Source organism: Gobio gobio, assembly GCF_949357685.1.
Source record: "Gobio gobio genome assembly, chromosome: 21".
Lineage (NCBI taxonomy): Eukaryota > Metazoa > Chordata > Actinopteri > Cypriniformes > Gobionidae > Gobio > Gobio gobio.
In genome coordinates, this window is record NC_137117.1 from 28698728 (window position 1) to 28717206 (window position 18479).

The 18479-nt window shown below is 35.9% G+C and overlaps 1 protein-coding gene across 4 annotated transcripts in view; it reads left to right on the forward strand.

Annotated features, from left to right (window-relative positions):
- tafa1a (TAFA chemokine like family member 1a) overlaps positions 1-11258 on the forward strand; it is a 59126-nt gene extending 47868 nt beyond the window's left edge. The window contains exons 4-6 of one of the 4 annotated variants that reach the window (XM_079802091.1): positions 5211-5335; positions 6923-6996; positions 7248-11253. In XM_079802091.1, coding sequence (XP_079658217.1) covers positions 5211-5335; positions 6923-6949 — 152 coding nt within the window. In that variant the 3' untranslated portion in view covers positions 6950-6996; positions 7248-11253. Of the gene's footprint in view, positions 1-5210; positions 5336-6922; positions 6997-7247 lie in introns of all 4 variants that reach the window. The other 3 variants (XM_079802089.1, XM_079802090.1, XM_079802088.1) reach the window with 3 other exon arrangements.
- Positions 11259-18479: the final 7221 nt, after the last annotated feature.

The window sequence follows — 18479 nt, forward strand, 5'->3', positions numbered from 1 at the left end:
TATAGGTTGGCTTCAGAACTGCCTTGGTTTATCATGGCATAGATTCAACAACGTGCTGGAGACATCTTGAAATGATAGCGTCACTCAGTTGCTGCAGATTTGTTGACTGCACATCCATGATGCAAATCTCCCATTCCACCACATCCCAAAGGGGCTCTATTGGATTGAGATTTGGAGACTGTGGAGGCCTTTTGAGTGTAGCGAACTCATTGTCATGTTCAAGAAACCAGTTTGAGATGATTTGAGCTTGGCACATAATCCTGCTGGAAGTGTACACTGTGGTCATAAAGGGATGGATATGGTCACAGTAGCTCCTGGTCGTAAACTTAATTAGGGCAGATTCTGGGTCTTAGCGCTAGCTTATGATTAACATTTTGTAAGCTTTACATTCTAATAGCTGAACTTAGACTCTCTTTGGGCAGAATTCTAATGTCATTGCGTTATTCAGCCTGAGGGTGGCGTGCGGTGCTCTAATGATGATTGACAGACTTATATAGTACACACGACTAAGCATAGAATATCATCTTAGAATTGCCTTAATGTAGTATTTATTGCCTCAGATGTTTTTTTTTTTAGAATATTACAAGTTGTGTAGGAATTCTGGTGTGGAAAGTCATGTCTCAGTCTCAGAACAAACATAAAACAAAACACAACATAACTACTGTATATAAAGGCTATTCACATGAGCACTTTTAAAATAAAGGTTTATACTTGCCTGCCAAATTCATGCACATCCTTTTAATATATCCTGCTCACTTCACGACTTAAAAAGTCTAGAAAATCAGAAAAATATATTGCTGAAAACATTTACAATTTATTATTAATTCAGTGTATATAGAGGTCTTTATTTGGATGCATATTTTGGTGGGGCTCTCATGCTTTCAGGTTGTTTACGCCAAGTTCTTACTCTACCATCTGAATGTCACAGCGGAAATCAAAACATTTTTTCCAATTTTCTTGTGTGTATTGTAGCCTCAGTTTCCTGTTCTTACCTGACAGGAGTGGCACAGGTGTGGTCTTCTGCTTCAAGGTTCGATGTGTTGTGCGTTCAGAGATGCTCTTCTGCATACACCGGTTTTAACAAGTGCTTATTAGAGTAACTGTTGCCTTTCTATCAGCTCAAACCAGTCTGGCTATTCTCTTCTGACCTCTGGGATCAACAAGGCATTTTTACCTGTCACTGAACTGTCACTCACTGGATACTTTTTCTTTTTTGGACCATTCTGTAAACCCTAGAAATCTTTGAGTATAAGAATATACGCAGTTGACCAGCAGTTTCTGAAATGCTCAGACCAGCCCATCAAAGTCACTTAAATACCCTTTCTTCCCCGTTCTGAAGCTCAGTTTGAACTTTAGCAGATTGTCTTGACCAATGCTGCGTCCCACTATCCGTCCTAAATAGTATTCAAAATTAGAATTAGTATGTCGCATGAATCGTAGTATGCTGAAATATTCCAATATACCCGAATGGTCTACTTTTCCCATTTAGATTCCAAAGTGCAGATCCACGCACTCTAACGGCTAATATTGCCCACAACCCATTTCGCTTTGGACAAGAATTCGATTAGAACTAGAAACACAAATAAAAAATACAAACATGGAGGATATGCAACAGAATTGTGAACTTTGGTAATGATACGTTTGGTCATTAACTTTTAAATGCATCATTATGCAAATTGCAAACACATGAGGAGAGTCTCCGCAGGAAACCAGATCAAAGTGCTACTACGTTTCTCTACGAAACGGTGGGAAATTAAATTAAATGTGGAGGAGGATTTTAACTGTGACAAGATGATTGACATGGCACTTTAAACGGTGACGGGATGTACGTAACTAAGCGACAGAGCTGTCTGTTAAAAATGCAATTATGACAAAGTATGTCTCGAAGCTTGCCTACTCTTCTGCTACACACTTAAAAGTATGTACTTTTTCTTCACAAAAACAGTACATATACTTTTAGGGCATAGTATAAGCAGGCGAATTTGGATGCAGCACAAGTCTACATGCCTACATGTAAATGCATTGTGTTGCTGCCATGTGATTGGCTGATTAGATCATATTTGTGTTAAAAAGCAGTTGAACAGGTGTACCTAATAAAGTGGCCGGTAAATGTTCAATATATTTACAATATATTTAGCCTAATCTTCTTTTAAAACTATAGCTGTTGTGCTTAGATATTTTATAATAAATAGAGTCTGGGTGGGGAAACACATGGAAGTTAACAGCACAACAGAAGACAGCAGCACCAGTAGAAACAAAGGGAAATATCTTTTCCATAATTTCAGCCTGCAATGTGTTGTCTATTCTGTTTCGAGACAGAGGTGTGTGTTTGGAAGTGACTTTTTTTTCCCTGGTATTTGTGCGTGTTGTTTCTGTATTTGTTATTTTACCAAAAACACACAAGGGTCGTCTGCACTCTGAATTTTTTATTTTTTATTTATTTATTTAAAGCAACAGGGGAAAATACAGATGTTTGAAACCACCTTACTTGAAACTTCCTGTTGTTGCTGTTTTACCTTAAAAAAAATATAGTTTTTGCAAAGAAAGTTTATGGAAGTGTCCACTTTTTGAAGAAAATCCCATTTAGGATATTTATTTTGGCCTTGCAGCAGTAACATGAACTGATGTAATTATAATATTTTATATAAATGTATTGAAATAATATTTGTTTAATTTATATTCAGGTCTTGCAGCAGTAACATGAACTGATGTAACTATGATATTTTATATAAATGTGTTGAAATATAATTTTTTATGTATATTTAGATATTGCAGCAGTGACATGAACTAAAGTAACTATTTACATTCATTTATTATGGTCTTGCAGCAGTAACATTTATCCAAGTAGAATATTTTAAAAGTAATTGTTACACTTTGTAGGCTACTTTTGATGCATTTTACGGTTCCTAGTTAAACTGAGATGACACATTTACTGAGATGGTGGCCATTAAAACTGGTCCATGTTCTCGTTCTCTTCTCATTCATTTTATTCTAGGATATGAGGCTGAAGGCTATCTTTCTGTCAAAGGAATACATGACATTGAACGCTACATGTTATGTATGAGATGCTTTGTTTGCTTTATGGAGGATAAGAGACCTAGAAAAGTAAATTTTAATCAAAACACAGAGCCCTTGCCTGAGGTTGTTTTCCATTGATTTTTTTTATTGCTCTGTAGCCAGAACAGTGTTAGATTTGCCTCAGCCATACAGTGCTGTGACTATTATACATATGAGCAAAGTCTATAACCTTTATTCACCCATTTAAAATATCCATGGAGAAAGTGTTGAGCACAGGTAAATTAAATTTTAAAGGCCTATTCGCAAAAACTATTGGTTGAGTGCTTTTGGGTTTTGCAATATTAATGAATGTGACTTAAGTTCATTGCCATTATCACGGAAATGGAGTAAGTCACAAACTTTGAGTACTTGTCAGAATATTAATAATATATAAGTGCCTTATAAACGCCTTGTAGGCTACTATATTTTCAAGTAACACGCTCTCCATAGACGTTTGGTATTCAATGCAATGTGACAGCATTACAGTGATGCATTAATGTATCATATTCTAACATATTCATAGTGATGCAAAGATAAGATGTTCTCAAACTCCTGAGCACCTGCTTCCTTAATGGTCTCTACTTGGTCTCCATCTGGTAATTATCATAAATTTCACAAAGTGGGAAAAATTTATAGTTTTTTACAAGAATGCTTTTCTCTCAAGCAACTGAAACGACGTAATACTTTCCATTGTAATGTCAGTAGATTGACCTTCATTATATACATAGAATGTGGACTATATATATATATTTTTTTCACAAGATTTCCTAAGACTACAAGGTGATTTAAGTGAACGATTCGGCATAGGATTTCATTTCAGAATAATACTTTTCATAAAGTGCCCCTCTGTGAAATGGCTCTGCTCCTACTGACCACAGACATCCACTGAGGCTATTCAAGCACATTAGAGTCAAGCTGATTTTATTTGTATAGCGCTTTTCACAACAGATTGTTTCACAGCAGTTTTATTGAAAATTGTACCTTAAAGCCCCAATGAACAAGCCAAAGGTGACTGTGGCATGAACAAAAAAGTGCAAAAAATGTTCAAGAGGGAGAAAAACATAATTGAAAAGAGCAGACTCTGCTGGAGGACACCATCCTTCTCATGACAAAACACATATTACAATAAATATAAATACATAAATGCATATTATGTGTAATACTGTGTGCTATATAGTATGTTTATTGAATAAATCAAATTATTTATACATTTTTAATTATTATTATGTATACTCTTTAACAAGAAAATGTTCTATATGGACCGTTTAAGGGTTCTGTCAGGTGCTTCATATAGAACCTTTAGGGGTTCCCATAGGATCAATTTATGGATTTAATTTTAATTGGGTTTTTTTTGTATTCATTATTCATTTTAATTACATTTATTATTAATAATAATAAATTAAATAGCTCATAAACATACCTTATTTCTAGAAGAAAAAATTAACCCATTAAACATGACAGTATTATGCAATCATTTAAGACATTTATCCTTATATAAAACGTTTTTGCCATAAAGGGTTCTTTAAAATCAAGTCAAGAACCTAGGGCTCTTTATAGAACCCTATTGAATTTTTTTCCCCATAAGAGTGTACTTTTATATTATTTATTTAAAATTTTTGTAATTTAATTTAATTTAAAGGGATAGTTCACCCCAAAATTAATTCTGTCATCATTTGCTTTTGATCATGCTGTTCCAAACTTGAAGGAATTTCAGCAAAACACAAAAAGATATAGAGGTTGAAAAATAAAAAAAATTAAAAAAATTCCTCACCATTGACTTCCATATGGACACACAAAACATTCCTCAAAATATCTTATTTTATGTTCCACAAAAGAAATAAAATTATACAGGTTTGGAATTATATGAATGTGAGAAAGTGATGACATAATTGTAATTTTTGGGTGAAATATTAAATTTATTTTATTGTATTTATTTATTAATTTGAATTTAATTTAGACAATTTTAAGTCTAAATTCTTAGAATCTATCCTAAAACATTTGGAGTGATGCAGTCAGTAAAGCATCCTTAGACATGTAAACATTATTTGTCAGATGGTCAAGGAGCAGTCAAGGATGGAGATTGGAACCTTACTCTTTTTTTTTTTTAAGTCAGTTGCGAGGAAGAGTCTAACTCAATTATGATCTGCTTGCAGCCTCCATAGTGATTGGGAAGTGGTGGTGTGAGATGGAGCCGTGTCTGGAGGGAGAGGAATGCAAGACTCTACCAGATAACTCTGGCTGGATGTGCTACTCCGGAAACAAGATCAAAACCACCAGGGTGAGATTTAGAACACCTAAAAGCATTCCTTGTTACTTTACACACAATACTCAAGCTACTGAACAATACATGAGTCTTCGTGGTGCGGTGTATGGTTGCATGATGTGATTGAATGTGTGTCTGTGTTGTGCTGTTGTTTATTTAGCTTATTTAGCTGAAATAATTTGTTAATAAAGAACAGAATACAGAACAATAAATAAACCACCCTCATGCCCCTGAATGGCTGCAGGCAGGTGTGTTGGAAACTGGACGTATTATAAAAATAGAAGACCTGCACACTGCTCTAGCTCACAAGAAATCCAATATTTATTAAAATAACAGTGATTCGGTCATGTAACTTCTGTCAAGCAGAAAATGACACATCGGCAAATAATCATAGCCAATCAGAGGGTTTCTTCAAGTAGCCAATATGGTCAATGGTAATTTCTATAAAAGTTCTATGAAATACCATTTGGAATGTAAAGTGCCTCCTGGTGGGATTAATTAAGAACAGAAAAAAACACTCAGGCCCTGTTTAGGCCTTGTCCACACTAATACGGTTTTGTTTGAAAATCTTTCTCTCTCCATTTTGGCCTTCCGTCCACATTGAGATGGAGTTTTTGTCAATGAAAACAGAGCTTTTTGAAAACACTCTCCCAAGTGGATACATTTTTAGACCGTGAAAACTGAGGTATTTAAAAACGATGATGCATTTTTAGTCGTGGCGCATATTGTACCCATAGATATCTACTTTCATAGTGTTGCTAAAAAGAAATCTTTCTTTGCACAGTCTTCATATTGCATTCCTGCAAAGATGACTGAAAATGTACTCGCAATTGCTGTCCTGCGGCAAAACATAATGACAATTGCGTTTTGGACCATGCGATTTTGAGTGCAACCTGGACGCAACACTGAGTGGTGGGATATTTTGCTAATAAAATGATTGTGCCAGAAGAATAGCGTGATAACTTTATTATGTCTGTCTGCTCTCTCGGTATCATCTTGTGAACTTTTAGTATGTTTTACGCATGGGCAGTAAGGTGATTTAAGCATTTTCAGATGTTTCAATGGGGATGAGCAACTTTTGTAAAATGCTAGTGTGGACAGGGAGCATAGTTTTCGAATGTATCCGGATTAATGTAGACATAGCCATACACTAGTGCGTTTTTGTTTTAAAACACATAACTTTTGATACGGTTGCACCTGGCATCCAGTTTTCAAGACTTTTGTATTGGGTCTTTGCATATTTTATTGCGTATCCTTCCCTGATTCATCAAGCCCCTATCCTATGACCATTACGCTACCGGAACACGACGAAAAACAGACCAGAGCCGTCTCTCTCAATGGCTCTGTAACAGACCAACCTCGAGGACCGTGTAAGCAATAACATGGATTAGAGTATTCGGCAACTGTTTACACTTGTGTGCATGAATAGTCATGTGACATGCGTTTCCGGTCGTGTAGTGTGGACGGAGATCTTTTCTGAAATGCCATTATGGAGGAGGATCGTTTTCATTTTAAAACGCTGCTAAAACAAAAACGCACTAGTGTGGACATAGCCTCGGTATGATTTTTCCCCTTATTTTCTTTTTTTTTTTTTTTTTTCAGAATACCCACCCATATACATCCTTGTAGCAGATATAGAGTCACTGGAAAGCTCATAACGGAGGAACTTTATAAAGGTTTCTTGATTTTATTCCTCCTTTTTGCCTGTTCAACATGGTGATTCAGTGAAGATGTAAAATGACCAATAGAAAACTGACAAATTATGGATTTCAAAGGTGTATAAATGGTAAAATTCTAATAATTCCAATCATATTTAGTTACAAATAATCTCTGCAAGATATGTTGTTGCTAATTATTTTAACATGGAAATCATTCTCAGATTGTTTTCGGAATACTCATCCATCTTTTATTTACTGTACTTTTTCAGGGAAATATCCAAGACGACAAGCTGAATTAAGTTTTCCCAACTCTAAACCAACAGACATGTGTCTAATGACTTGAAATGGAGCCCTTTTCTCATAAATCCGACTTTCTCTGAGTAACACGGACACCAGACTTTCTTTGTGGGCGTTGAACTGCTGGTTCTTTCATTGTTTTGTCTGACAGTTGTCAAATATTTGTTTCCTCTCAGTGAGTCCTGGATAATTAAACTCGTATCCCTTTGTGTGGACTGCATTCAAACCAGCTATACCTTTCCTGAAATAATCATCAACTGTAATATTCTTGGATGTTCTTATGTCTCCGGAAGAACATATTAATTCTCCTACTGTATGTAGTGAAACTGGCTTCCTGTTCATGTGGATTTTCAAAAGGGGCCTGATCGTCTTCAAACAACTTTAATAAAGACACTTTGTGCATCGACTATGAACAAAAATGCTGAGGAGCACATGTACATGGGATGACTGATCCCATCCGATCCGTCTGGAGATGTTCCTCCATTTCCTGGAACATTATATCAGATTAAGAGTTCTGAATGAATTATGGTGTGATACTAAAACCAAATAAGTCCTTAGCATGATTTCTGGGAAGTTGTAAATATAGGTGAAACAAATGTTTTGCATAAATAAAATGAATTTAAAAAAATGGTGAGAATTATGTTACAACTATATTTAATTTGCAGTAAACAATAGTTTAAATGTGAAAGTAATGGGTGAACGGGTGCAAAGGAACAGCCTTGTTTAAGTGTTCTTGTTCACTGTTGATTGGTTAAAAGATGTTGTTTCTTATTATTCTTATTTTTGGGCTTCAGTAATATTTTGACAAATTGAGTCATCAAGGCTTAACTGAAGTGTTCTGAAAATTTACATGTTTAATGAAAAACTAATAGACCATCACTTTGGCTACAGCAATATATAAAAGCTGTGGATTTATTACTGAAGTTAATGAAGCCTGATTGAAATATGCTGGTGCATGCACATGTAAAATATCGTGACATTTAAATATTCTGAATCAAATTCATTTCCCATTGTTCAAATATATAACTTAATTAAATGGTACAAGACCTACTAAGACCATTCTGTATATTGAGGGTTCTGGTTCAGGGTCCGTTTGAAAAGACTGGAGAAAAGAGGGTTGAGGGTCTTTGAATGTGTAGGCAGGCAGCCTGAACTGAAGGACATTGTGAAAATTCTGACACCCGCTGGGACATTTACCTGTCGTTTACATTCAGAAATAGTCCTCTCCGCTCGGAGCAGCTGAGGGCCAGAGCACGCACTCACTCTGAATATGTAGCTCTAGCATTTTAAGCAGGGAGTCGGGAACATAAGAGCTTCAGTGCTGCTGTCGGCATGCAGAAAGAAGGCTCTAACTACAGGCTGAGTGAATACAGATCACTACATTTACAGTCCTCCACATGGGACAGCAGAGGATGAACTTTAGCCCTCACCTTCAGTGGAGCTTTAGTGGAATTTCAAACAGTTGACTCCAGAATATCAGAGTGGGAAAATGAATTGGCTACACGGAAATCTTAAGCAAATACCAGAATTTTCTCTTGCAGGCTGAGCTTTTGATGGAGAGTCTTCAAATCATGTTTTTTGCCAAGTGGAAAAAGTTCCTTTGTGTTGTAGAAAAGACTTACAATAAAGAGGAATCACAGTATTACCATTAAGAGACAGGAATTGAAGGAAATGAGCTGATCTAATCTGAGATCACAAACATCATTATACTATAGTTTCAGTTCTAAATTTTGATTGGCTGAGGAGCATTCCAAGAGTGCTTGTGTCCCAATTCTATCCGTACTAAATAGTATTCGGAAATAGAATTAATGTCCCAAATCATTGTATGTTGAAAAGAGTATTCCAAAGATGGTCTACTATTTCCGCTCAGAATTCAAAGTGCAGATCGACGCACACTCTAACGGCTATTATTGCCCACAACCCATTGTTGGACGAGGAACCCATTACAAACATGGCGGATGTGTGAGGAGGGGTTTGAGTGATCAATTATGAGTATTAAACCTGACGAAAAGATATTTATTCAATGTTATCCACATTATATTTTTCCTGTAGCAGCATTGTGAACTTTTGTAATGATACGTTTGGCCATTAACTTTTAAATGCATTATTATATTTAAACTGCAAACACATGACGGGAGTCTCTGCATTAAAGACCTACAAATGGCAGATCAACGTGCTACTACATTTCTCTTCGATACAGTAGGAAATTAAACTGAATGTGGAGGATTTTAACTGTGACGATTGACAGAGCAGTTTAAACGGTGACGGGATTCACGTAACTAAGCAACAGAGTCCGTTAAAGATGACGGAGTAGTATGTCCCAAAAGCTTGCATACTCTTCTGCTACACACTCAAAAGTATGTACTTTTTCTTCACAAAAAGAGTACATATTTTTAGGTCGTAGTATAAGTAGGCGAATTGGGACACAGCAACTGTAAAGTTTGACAATGACAACCGCATTTAAATACGGGAACTGAATCCCCTAAAGTATCGTTTCGTGTGTAAACGAAACACGACTCACCCCTGAAATTGCAATGGTTGACAGCATGGTAACCACAGCAAAGTTCTGGCATCTTGTGGGATTGCTTGAGAGCTTGAATTGTTGTTTGAGCTTGACTCCTAAAGAGATCTAGTTCATGGAGTTAATAAATTAGGCAGGTGTGGGTTGCAACATTTTGGTCGTGTTTTCAATATTAACCATTTGGTTTTATCTCGGTTTATTATGGGCTTGTTCTTGTTCTCTGTCTCAGCAAGATATGGCCAAACAAAAAAGTCAAAGCTCATACCACTTACCCTGTGGTTTTATTGCACCTGTAGCGACTGAGACAAATCAGACCCAATTATTTGTCTAATTTAACAAATAATCTTTAAAACTTACTCTGAGGTCTATGGACTCATTCCCCAAAAGACCCATAAGAGCAAGAAGAGGCCTCTGGTTACAGGACACATGGGATCTGATAAGGTTTACAACCAGAAGGAATTTGCAGAGAGCTGTAACTCCCACTTAATTCTTTTTGAAAAGGACAAATAAACCCTCTTAAACCCATATAGCCTATATATAACCACTTGAGAAATTTAAAAACATATATCATTCTCATGATTTTTCATTTTTATAGGGTTTGGTCTATGTATTAATTAAATCTCTGTTGGATTTATGTTCTTAAGAATTGCATATATGGTTAACGTATGTGTATGGCATATTTGGTGTCTACGAAGTTGTAATTTAAAGATCTGAATGATTGTGTATATGATATGTCAATACCTAATATACCAACATATTAGTATAACAAGAATCTTTAATAGTTCTTTCATCAGAAACCAATCCAGTTACATATGCAAATGATCTGCTTGAGACAAAACTTTCCTTCCAAAAGCCTGAATACGGCTGGCTCACTGACGCTAAGAGGTGTGACCTGGACCGAAAACACCTTGGCTGTCTCTCAGCCAGGCCAAGCAAGCCAGGCTGTAAGGCCTACACGCAACGCACATCAAGCCATGTGTGTGTGGGGGACAGGAAACCCGATCCCACCACATGGCCAGTGGGCCAGCAGGCCTAACACCTCAAGCCATGTGCAACTTCCTCAACCTCGCTGGAGTCGGAATAACCGTGCAAGTTCATCATATCTTCTTCAGTCAACGCAGAAGAAATCGATTGTAACTTCAACACCATCGGACCGAACTATCAAGACTTTCTCCTGTGATTTTACAACTGACGCTCATCAACAGCTCAGGCTAAATGCAAGTAACGTATGACATACAAATCGCTGTGTAGTTAGTAAAACTGTAAACTCCTTTGGTTCAGACAAAGGAGCTTGTAGTCAATGATGGTTCTCCAATGTGTTTCCATAGCTTCATTCTTTTGTTCCGATCCGGTTCTTCATTCTCTCACTTCCCATTTTACCATGTATGTGTGATGTGTATGTATGCTTTTATGTTAGGTTAGTCGTGTCCGTGATGTAGTTAATAAAATGTGTGCACAATACATATTTGGTTCAGACTCCCTGCCTGCAAACCAATTGTCACTTAAATTATCAATCTTGGTATGCGCTCTAAGCGCTGTAAATGCAAAGTAAGAATTATTTTTCTATGGCCATGAAAAATACCCTTTTCTTAGAATTAATTAATAACCAATACTGAGTGTTCACAGGATGAACTGATTGATTGATTGTAATGTTAATGTAGCTAAATCAAGTTAATCTCATTAACTGATTTTAATATTCATAAATAATCATAATGAGTTATGAATAATTATTAATATTTCCCCTCTGAGCTAATTCGCTACACACTGCACACATACAGAGGACAGTACACACCTCTAATATGCATTTCAATATTAACAACTAGTTGTTCATTTCGGTTCTGTACACACTGTGTAGAATGTTTGTAAATGTGGTTGTCACTACCATAGATATATAAACATAGATTTCGCATTAGTGGCTGTTTCTATGGGCCGCTATGCGTAAGCCGAACACTGGAGAGTAAGTTGACTGTGCGCCTGTGTGGTTAGACGTAGTTTCTATAAAACCTGTAATATAGAGTTAATGCATATAAAAACACAAACCAACACATTCTCACCTGTGAAAGGTTATCCCCTTTTTTCTGGAATTTAAATCTTGGCGAACTGACAACCGAATTTAACTGCAGTGTGTACATGGCCACATGTTTGTATCGCTCCGCTTGTCTGTGTTTGTGTATAAACTGTCACTCTGTGCATTAGTGAGGGTTTTAGAGTATGTCTTTGCTAGAGATGGGTGAGTCACTGAATTATTAATTCAATTGTTTAAAAAATTATTAATTCAGCAAAACAAGTCTTTTGAGTGAATGATTGGGTTTTTATTTCAACAAATTCATTCAAAGACTGATTCATTTAGAAACGAAATAAGTTCCTTTATGTGTGAGTGATTGCCATTTTACTTAACCAATTAATTCAAAAACAGATTCATTCAGGAATGAAACAAGTGAGTGACTGTGTCTGAAACCAAATACTCTCATCTACTGTATGAGTATGTTCTTTATATGAATGTGTGTTGCATGAATGTAATCCAGATGTACTACATTTGTCATGTTGTCATGTGATACTGTGACCACTGCAATTCACAACTCCTCTCCCATGGCATCATATATTAAAGTGTCCATGGGATGCACACTTAAGAATCTTGAAGTAATAGGTCATCTGGGTAGTTTTTGCCTTCTGTTTAATGAATAATATATAATTCAGACATACTACTCTTTTCACATATTAAAGTCACTTAATCATTTAGTCATTAGTCTTTCGGGATAAACTTGTGGCCTTTGATTATATTTCCCATCAAGTTCTTTTAGATAGACTATTCTCTATAGCAGGGGTGTCCAAACTCGGTCTTGGAGGGCCACTGTCCAGCGGAGTTTAGCTCCAACTTGCCTCAACACACTTGTCTGGAAGTGTCTAATATGCCTAATAAGACCTTGATTAGCTGGTACAGGTGTGCTTAATTGGGGTTGGAGCTAAACTCTGCAGGACAGTGGCCCTCCAGGATTGGACACCCCTGCTCTATAGGTATCACTGGTGTCCCTCTCACCTGGTTTAACAGGCATACATCTTATCTCTCCGAGTGCAATTTGTCCAGCTTAAAAATGTCTCTTTAATTACTACCATACTCTTTATTTGTTACCACTGGTGTTCCTCAAGGCTCTGTTTTAGGCCCTCTTTTATTTATCATTTACCTACTACCTCTTGGTTGTATTTTTAAGAAATATAAGATTAATAGTTGTCCCAGACAAATTCTACACTTCTTTCTTCTTCCCTCTTGGACTGTCTAGAAGAGATCAAATCCTGGTTTTCACACAATTTTCTCCAGCTAAATACTGATAAAACAGATGTTCTTCTTCTTGGCACTAAATCCAATTTAGCAAAATCCAACAGCTTTTCACTTTCAATTGATAATTCTATTGATAACCTCCCCATCTTCTCAGGTTAAGAGTCTGGGTGTCATCCTTGATTGTACTTTGTCTTTTGAAACGTATGTGAATAATGTTACTCAGTTTGCATTTCCACTTACGGAACATCCGCCTATGTCCATTTCTCACACCCAAAAGCCATTCTTGTACACATTCTAGTCACTTCACACATTGATTATTGTAACTCTCTCCTATTTGGGTAACCTCACAAACTTTTCCATAAACTTCAGTAGGTCCAGGACTCAGCCACCCATATATTTACTAGAACCTCCTCCATTGAGCATATCCACTATGGGTTCCAAGGCGTTCAGCTGTGCTGCTCCTCGTCTCTGGAATTCTATTCCACAATTTTTACAAGAAAGTGATTGTCTGACTACTTTTAAATCACGTCTTAAAACTTATCTAGCTTTTTCTGATCAATTTTAAATGATCTAATGTTAAACAGCTGTTTTGTTGTATTGCGTTCTTGTTTTTTATGACTATCACTCAACTGTATAATGTCCTTGAGTGTGTTGAAAGGCACCTTTATTTTATTTTTTACCTTATTTTTGTTGGCGGAGCAAAACAGACAAAATTACTGACAATATTGTGTTTAAAATGCAAACTTATTCATTTTAAGTTTTTCTTGTTGACTGAACTGTATAAAAGCAATATCTTCAACTGTGGCCTCATGCCTATGGATGCCACAGCACTTGCCCGTGAGATATTGCTTATTATAAAACCGCTGAAAATAAAAAATTATACAGATTTCTATCACATCTATGTGACATTTTGTCACATAATAAACCCTCATGCCCATGGACATTTTTAATTAATATGCAAGTTAAGTGTACATCTGGGTCACCATTTCTTTAAAAGTGTTCACCTTTTTGCCTTGTTCATGTTAAATGCTGAAATACATTTTTTAAATATTTTATGTAGCCTCTCAATTAATATGAGCTCACAAAACAGCATGCATAATAATTCTAACTGAATAAAAACAAGCTGTTTAAAACAGTTGGAGGGTGTAGCATGTCACACCACAGGACATCAAACTTTCCCGTAATGTTTCGTGTCAACTACCAATACACATATTTTCCAAGTTTTCCACCATGCTCTTTTACCACTTCCGACCTCCGGTGTTATTTAGAAGGACAAAGGTATTCATATGCAAAGTTAGGCCTTCAGCAAAAGTGTTGTAAAAAAAAAAAGCATATCACACATGCTGGTGGTTGCTTGTTAAGCTCTTTGAGGTTCAGTAAATAGGCTATTAAGGATTCAAAGCAGTTTCTGATACAATGAAGCCGCTGGAGCTTTGAAGGATAAAAGCAGTGATGTCCTCCTTGCTGCCACGGCGTTGACTGCACTGATATTTGCTCAGAGAGACCATTCTAGGTCTGGGAAGTCTGAAATGCTCCTGTGAGGCTCTCTGTCTGCTCTGAAAGTCTCCCAATGTCATTACAAAAAGTCATTTATATAACACTTTAAAAGGACAGCGAATGAGATTGCAAATTGGATCCCTTTGAAAACAACTTGTTGGTATTTTTCCCTGACAGATTCAAAAGAAATACAGAAAACACGAACTGAAATTCGGATGTATAAAAATTAAGTTTCGATCTTTGATTAAAAAAATTAACAAGGTCAAAATAACAATGGCCACTCTCTTCCGTTTAACTTCAGCATAAATGCTGATCACAACATGAGCACCCTTGTTGTTTTCTTGGTAAAGCCCTTCTTTTTAACTCTAATTTAACCTGACATCAGGAGCTTCTTACACAACCCTGCTCTCAATCACAATTATTAATGACCAGTACAGAGTCAGGGAGCTGTCAACATGTGTGCTGTTTGCCAATGTGCATGCAATAAAGCATTAAAACATCTCCAGAATCACTACCTCTTAGTCGTTGTCAATTAACTGGCAGTGTTGGGGAAAGTTTGTTTTAAAAGTAATGCATTAATGTTGCGTTACTCCCTAAAAAGTAACTAATTGTGTTAGTTACTTTTTATGAAAAGTAATGTGTTACATTACTTTTGCGTTACTTTTTCTGCTACATTTTTTTTGTTTTGTTTTTTGTAAATGTAAAGGTACTTTCTCACCAAATGTGAAATAAATAAGCCTCAGGCCGAAGGAAATGTGTATGCCTGTACAGTACAAAAGAAGATAAGCCTCAGGCCGAAGGAAATGTAAATGTATGCCTGTACAGTACAAAAGAAGATATTTTAAAGAATGTTGGTAACCAGACAGTTGACAGAGCCATTGACTTGCATAGTAATTATTTTCCTACTATGGAAGTCAATGGCTACCATCAACTGTTACCCATAATATCTTATTTTGTGTTCCACAGAAGAAAGAAACTCATACAGGTTTGGAAAACAACAAGTGATGACAGAATTTTCATTTTTGGGTGACCTATCCCTTTAATAAAGTGATATTAAATACATAAAGTGTATTTCTGTAATTTAATATATTTAATTATTGCAGGTTTGTGTTTATTCTGAGTTTGCATTGCACTGTTTTTATTAATTTTGAGGAATACTGAATCTTTATTTTTGCAAGTGAGATGAGTAAATGGATGCTCACTTTAATCTAGAACTACAATAACCATCATGTTAACACAGCGCACACAACACCTCTGCATTTACTCCAGATTTCTCTCAACATGGGGACAGGAAAGCTGTCAGTCAATAAATGGGAAAACAAAGTAACTTACGTTACTTATTTGAAAGAGTAACTTAGATATTTTGTTGTAAATTTTAGTTACTTGGAAAAAAGTAATCTGATTATGTAACTCAAGTTACTTGTAATGCGTTACCCAACACTGTTAACTGCTAGAAGCACTGAATAATTCAAAGAAATTGAAGAGGTAAGCACTGTTTCCAAAACTGAAACGCGTTTAAGGAACAAGACATGCAAGAAAGCTAAACCAACCCGTTCAAATCTCAGTTGTGTTTTAAAGAATGCCAGCCACAATTATTCTTTTTTTAAAACCAGAGTACCTGAAGATCTGAGCTGTGGTGATAGACTATGCAAACTCAATACTTGCTCTCACCTTTCATTTTCACCTTCTCGAGTCACTTAATTCAATGCCACCTCTCACACCCTGTTACACAAACAAGACAGGTATCTCTCAACACACACACACACACCAAAACACTTGATCACGACAAGCAGACAACGAAATGGGAATCATCCAAAAGTGTCCTTGACAGCTCATTATAGAGTCTGAGTAGTTTTATTGGGTAAAAGTAACCAATTGTGCAACTGTAACCACATTTAGTCAATACAAATAGTTAATAATTAATTAGGTTCATCAATAAATGTGGCACATTTAGAAGCATTCTCGAATCCTTTTCAAGGCTCAGATTAGTCAAGCTACACATACATCAGAACACTACTTCCCAGCAGATGTGAAGTTGTCCCAACAATTATACAAAAGACAGTCTGATGGTAACAATTCACCAGTTAGTTTTATCTGTGTTGCTATATAACATATGCAAGTGCTATGATTAATGTGCAAGCAAAAATATACTACATAGTATGCATTTCTGGACATTGACTATATATCTTTCTAATTCACATACAGAGGCAGACAAATCCCAAAACAAATGGGGCACATCATTGCTCACTTACTTATGCCAAGTACCTGTACAGTTAACACTGTCATTCACTGACTGCACACTTTTCTTGGAACTCTGTTAGCATGTCTCTAAACCAAATAAACACTTTAGAAAAAGAAGTGCACTTAATTGTATTGAATGTGCACTTATAGTGTACTTCAAATCTTAAAAGTATAAATATAGTAGTAGTAGTTTAGTACAAGTAGTATGTTTCATACACACTTAAGTGCACTTTTAAAAAGTGTAATAACGTCAAATTAAAAGTTTCACTTTAAATTCATTGTTTTATTAATATTTTTGTGCTTTAAACAATTATACACTTATACACATAAGCACATGTAAAGTACTTAATTATAAGTGTGTAATTTGTGATATTACATTTCGAGTTTATATATTCTAAATACATGATGTCATCTTTACAAATGTGTAAATATATTTGAATACATGTTTCAATAGAAATTACATTAATGTATATTTTAGTTTCCCAAATGAATACATTCGACAGTACCATATTTCAAAGACAGTTGAAGTATGAACTTGCATAGATGCACTTAAGTTCTTTTCAATTTTCATTCGATTCGCAAATAGGCTATATTCTTTTAAAGTATATTATTTCCACAATAAGGCTACTCTTTTAAAAGTATGTTGAAGTGTACTTCTTTTTCACAATGATAAGGTCTTACTATAAGTCCACCCAAAAATATCTGTCATCATTTACTCAGGTGAGTCTGAGTACACTTTCATTGGATGGAAAGAATCTCAGCTTGAATTTTCTTTTGTGTTTGATGGAAGAAAGAAAGTCATACAAGTTTGGAACTACACGAGGATGAATGTTGAATCTAAGGGTACGTTTACACGACAACAATGTACTAAAAACAGAAAACTCATATCAAAATGATTACCATTCACACAGATCCACGAAAACGAATAAAACGCTACTTCAGTAAACTGACCACTATTCCAAAGTCATAAAGAAATTGCAACACATTTTTTTTTAATGAGTAGTCAGTTCAAAATGAAGAAGATACAGCATATTAGATTGTAGCCATCACCCACAGTAGACTTATACTGTACTGGGGAATTACAAGACAATGCAGTGGAAAAAGTAAAATATCTAAAAGAAATTGCAACAATTTACGCTTAACTAGAAATAACGGTTTTCTGAAATCGGACATATGAGGCCGTCAAATGAGACCTCCGAAGGACGCAGCCTTTGAAATGAGACACAGGAACTAATATGCATGCGCATGATGACACAGTTTCCTCAAATTCCAGTTTTTTGTAGTTTACACGAAGACGATAATGCTATTCGTTTTCAAAAATGTGCACTTTGAAACCCGTTTTCAAATGTTTGCATTTTCAGGCCCTGTTTTTAGTTGAAAACAGAGTTGTGCAAACTCCTTAATTTTTTCAAAACTGTCCCTTTAAAAGAGCACACAGGTGTCACATGATGCGTTCCTCTAGCCTCCTTTTCTCTGCCCCATCGTGAGTATAATGTAAGTACGGGTTTGGGTAATTATCTGACCGATGAACACACATTTTGGATAAGATACTGAATCTGAGAGGACTGCCCCCACAACCATTCATGCAAATTTTCTCCTGTAAAAAGAGGGATCCGCCTGAGCCTGGTAATGGCAGATTGCTGGTCTAAAGTAGTTCATAATTTGAAT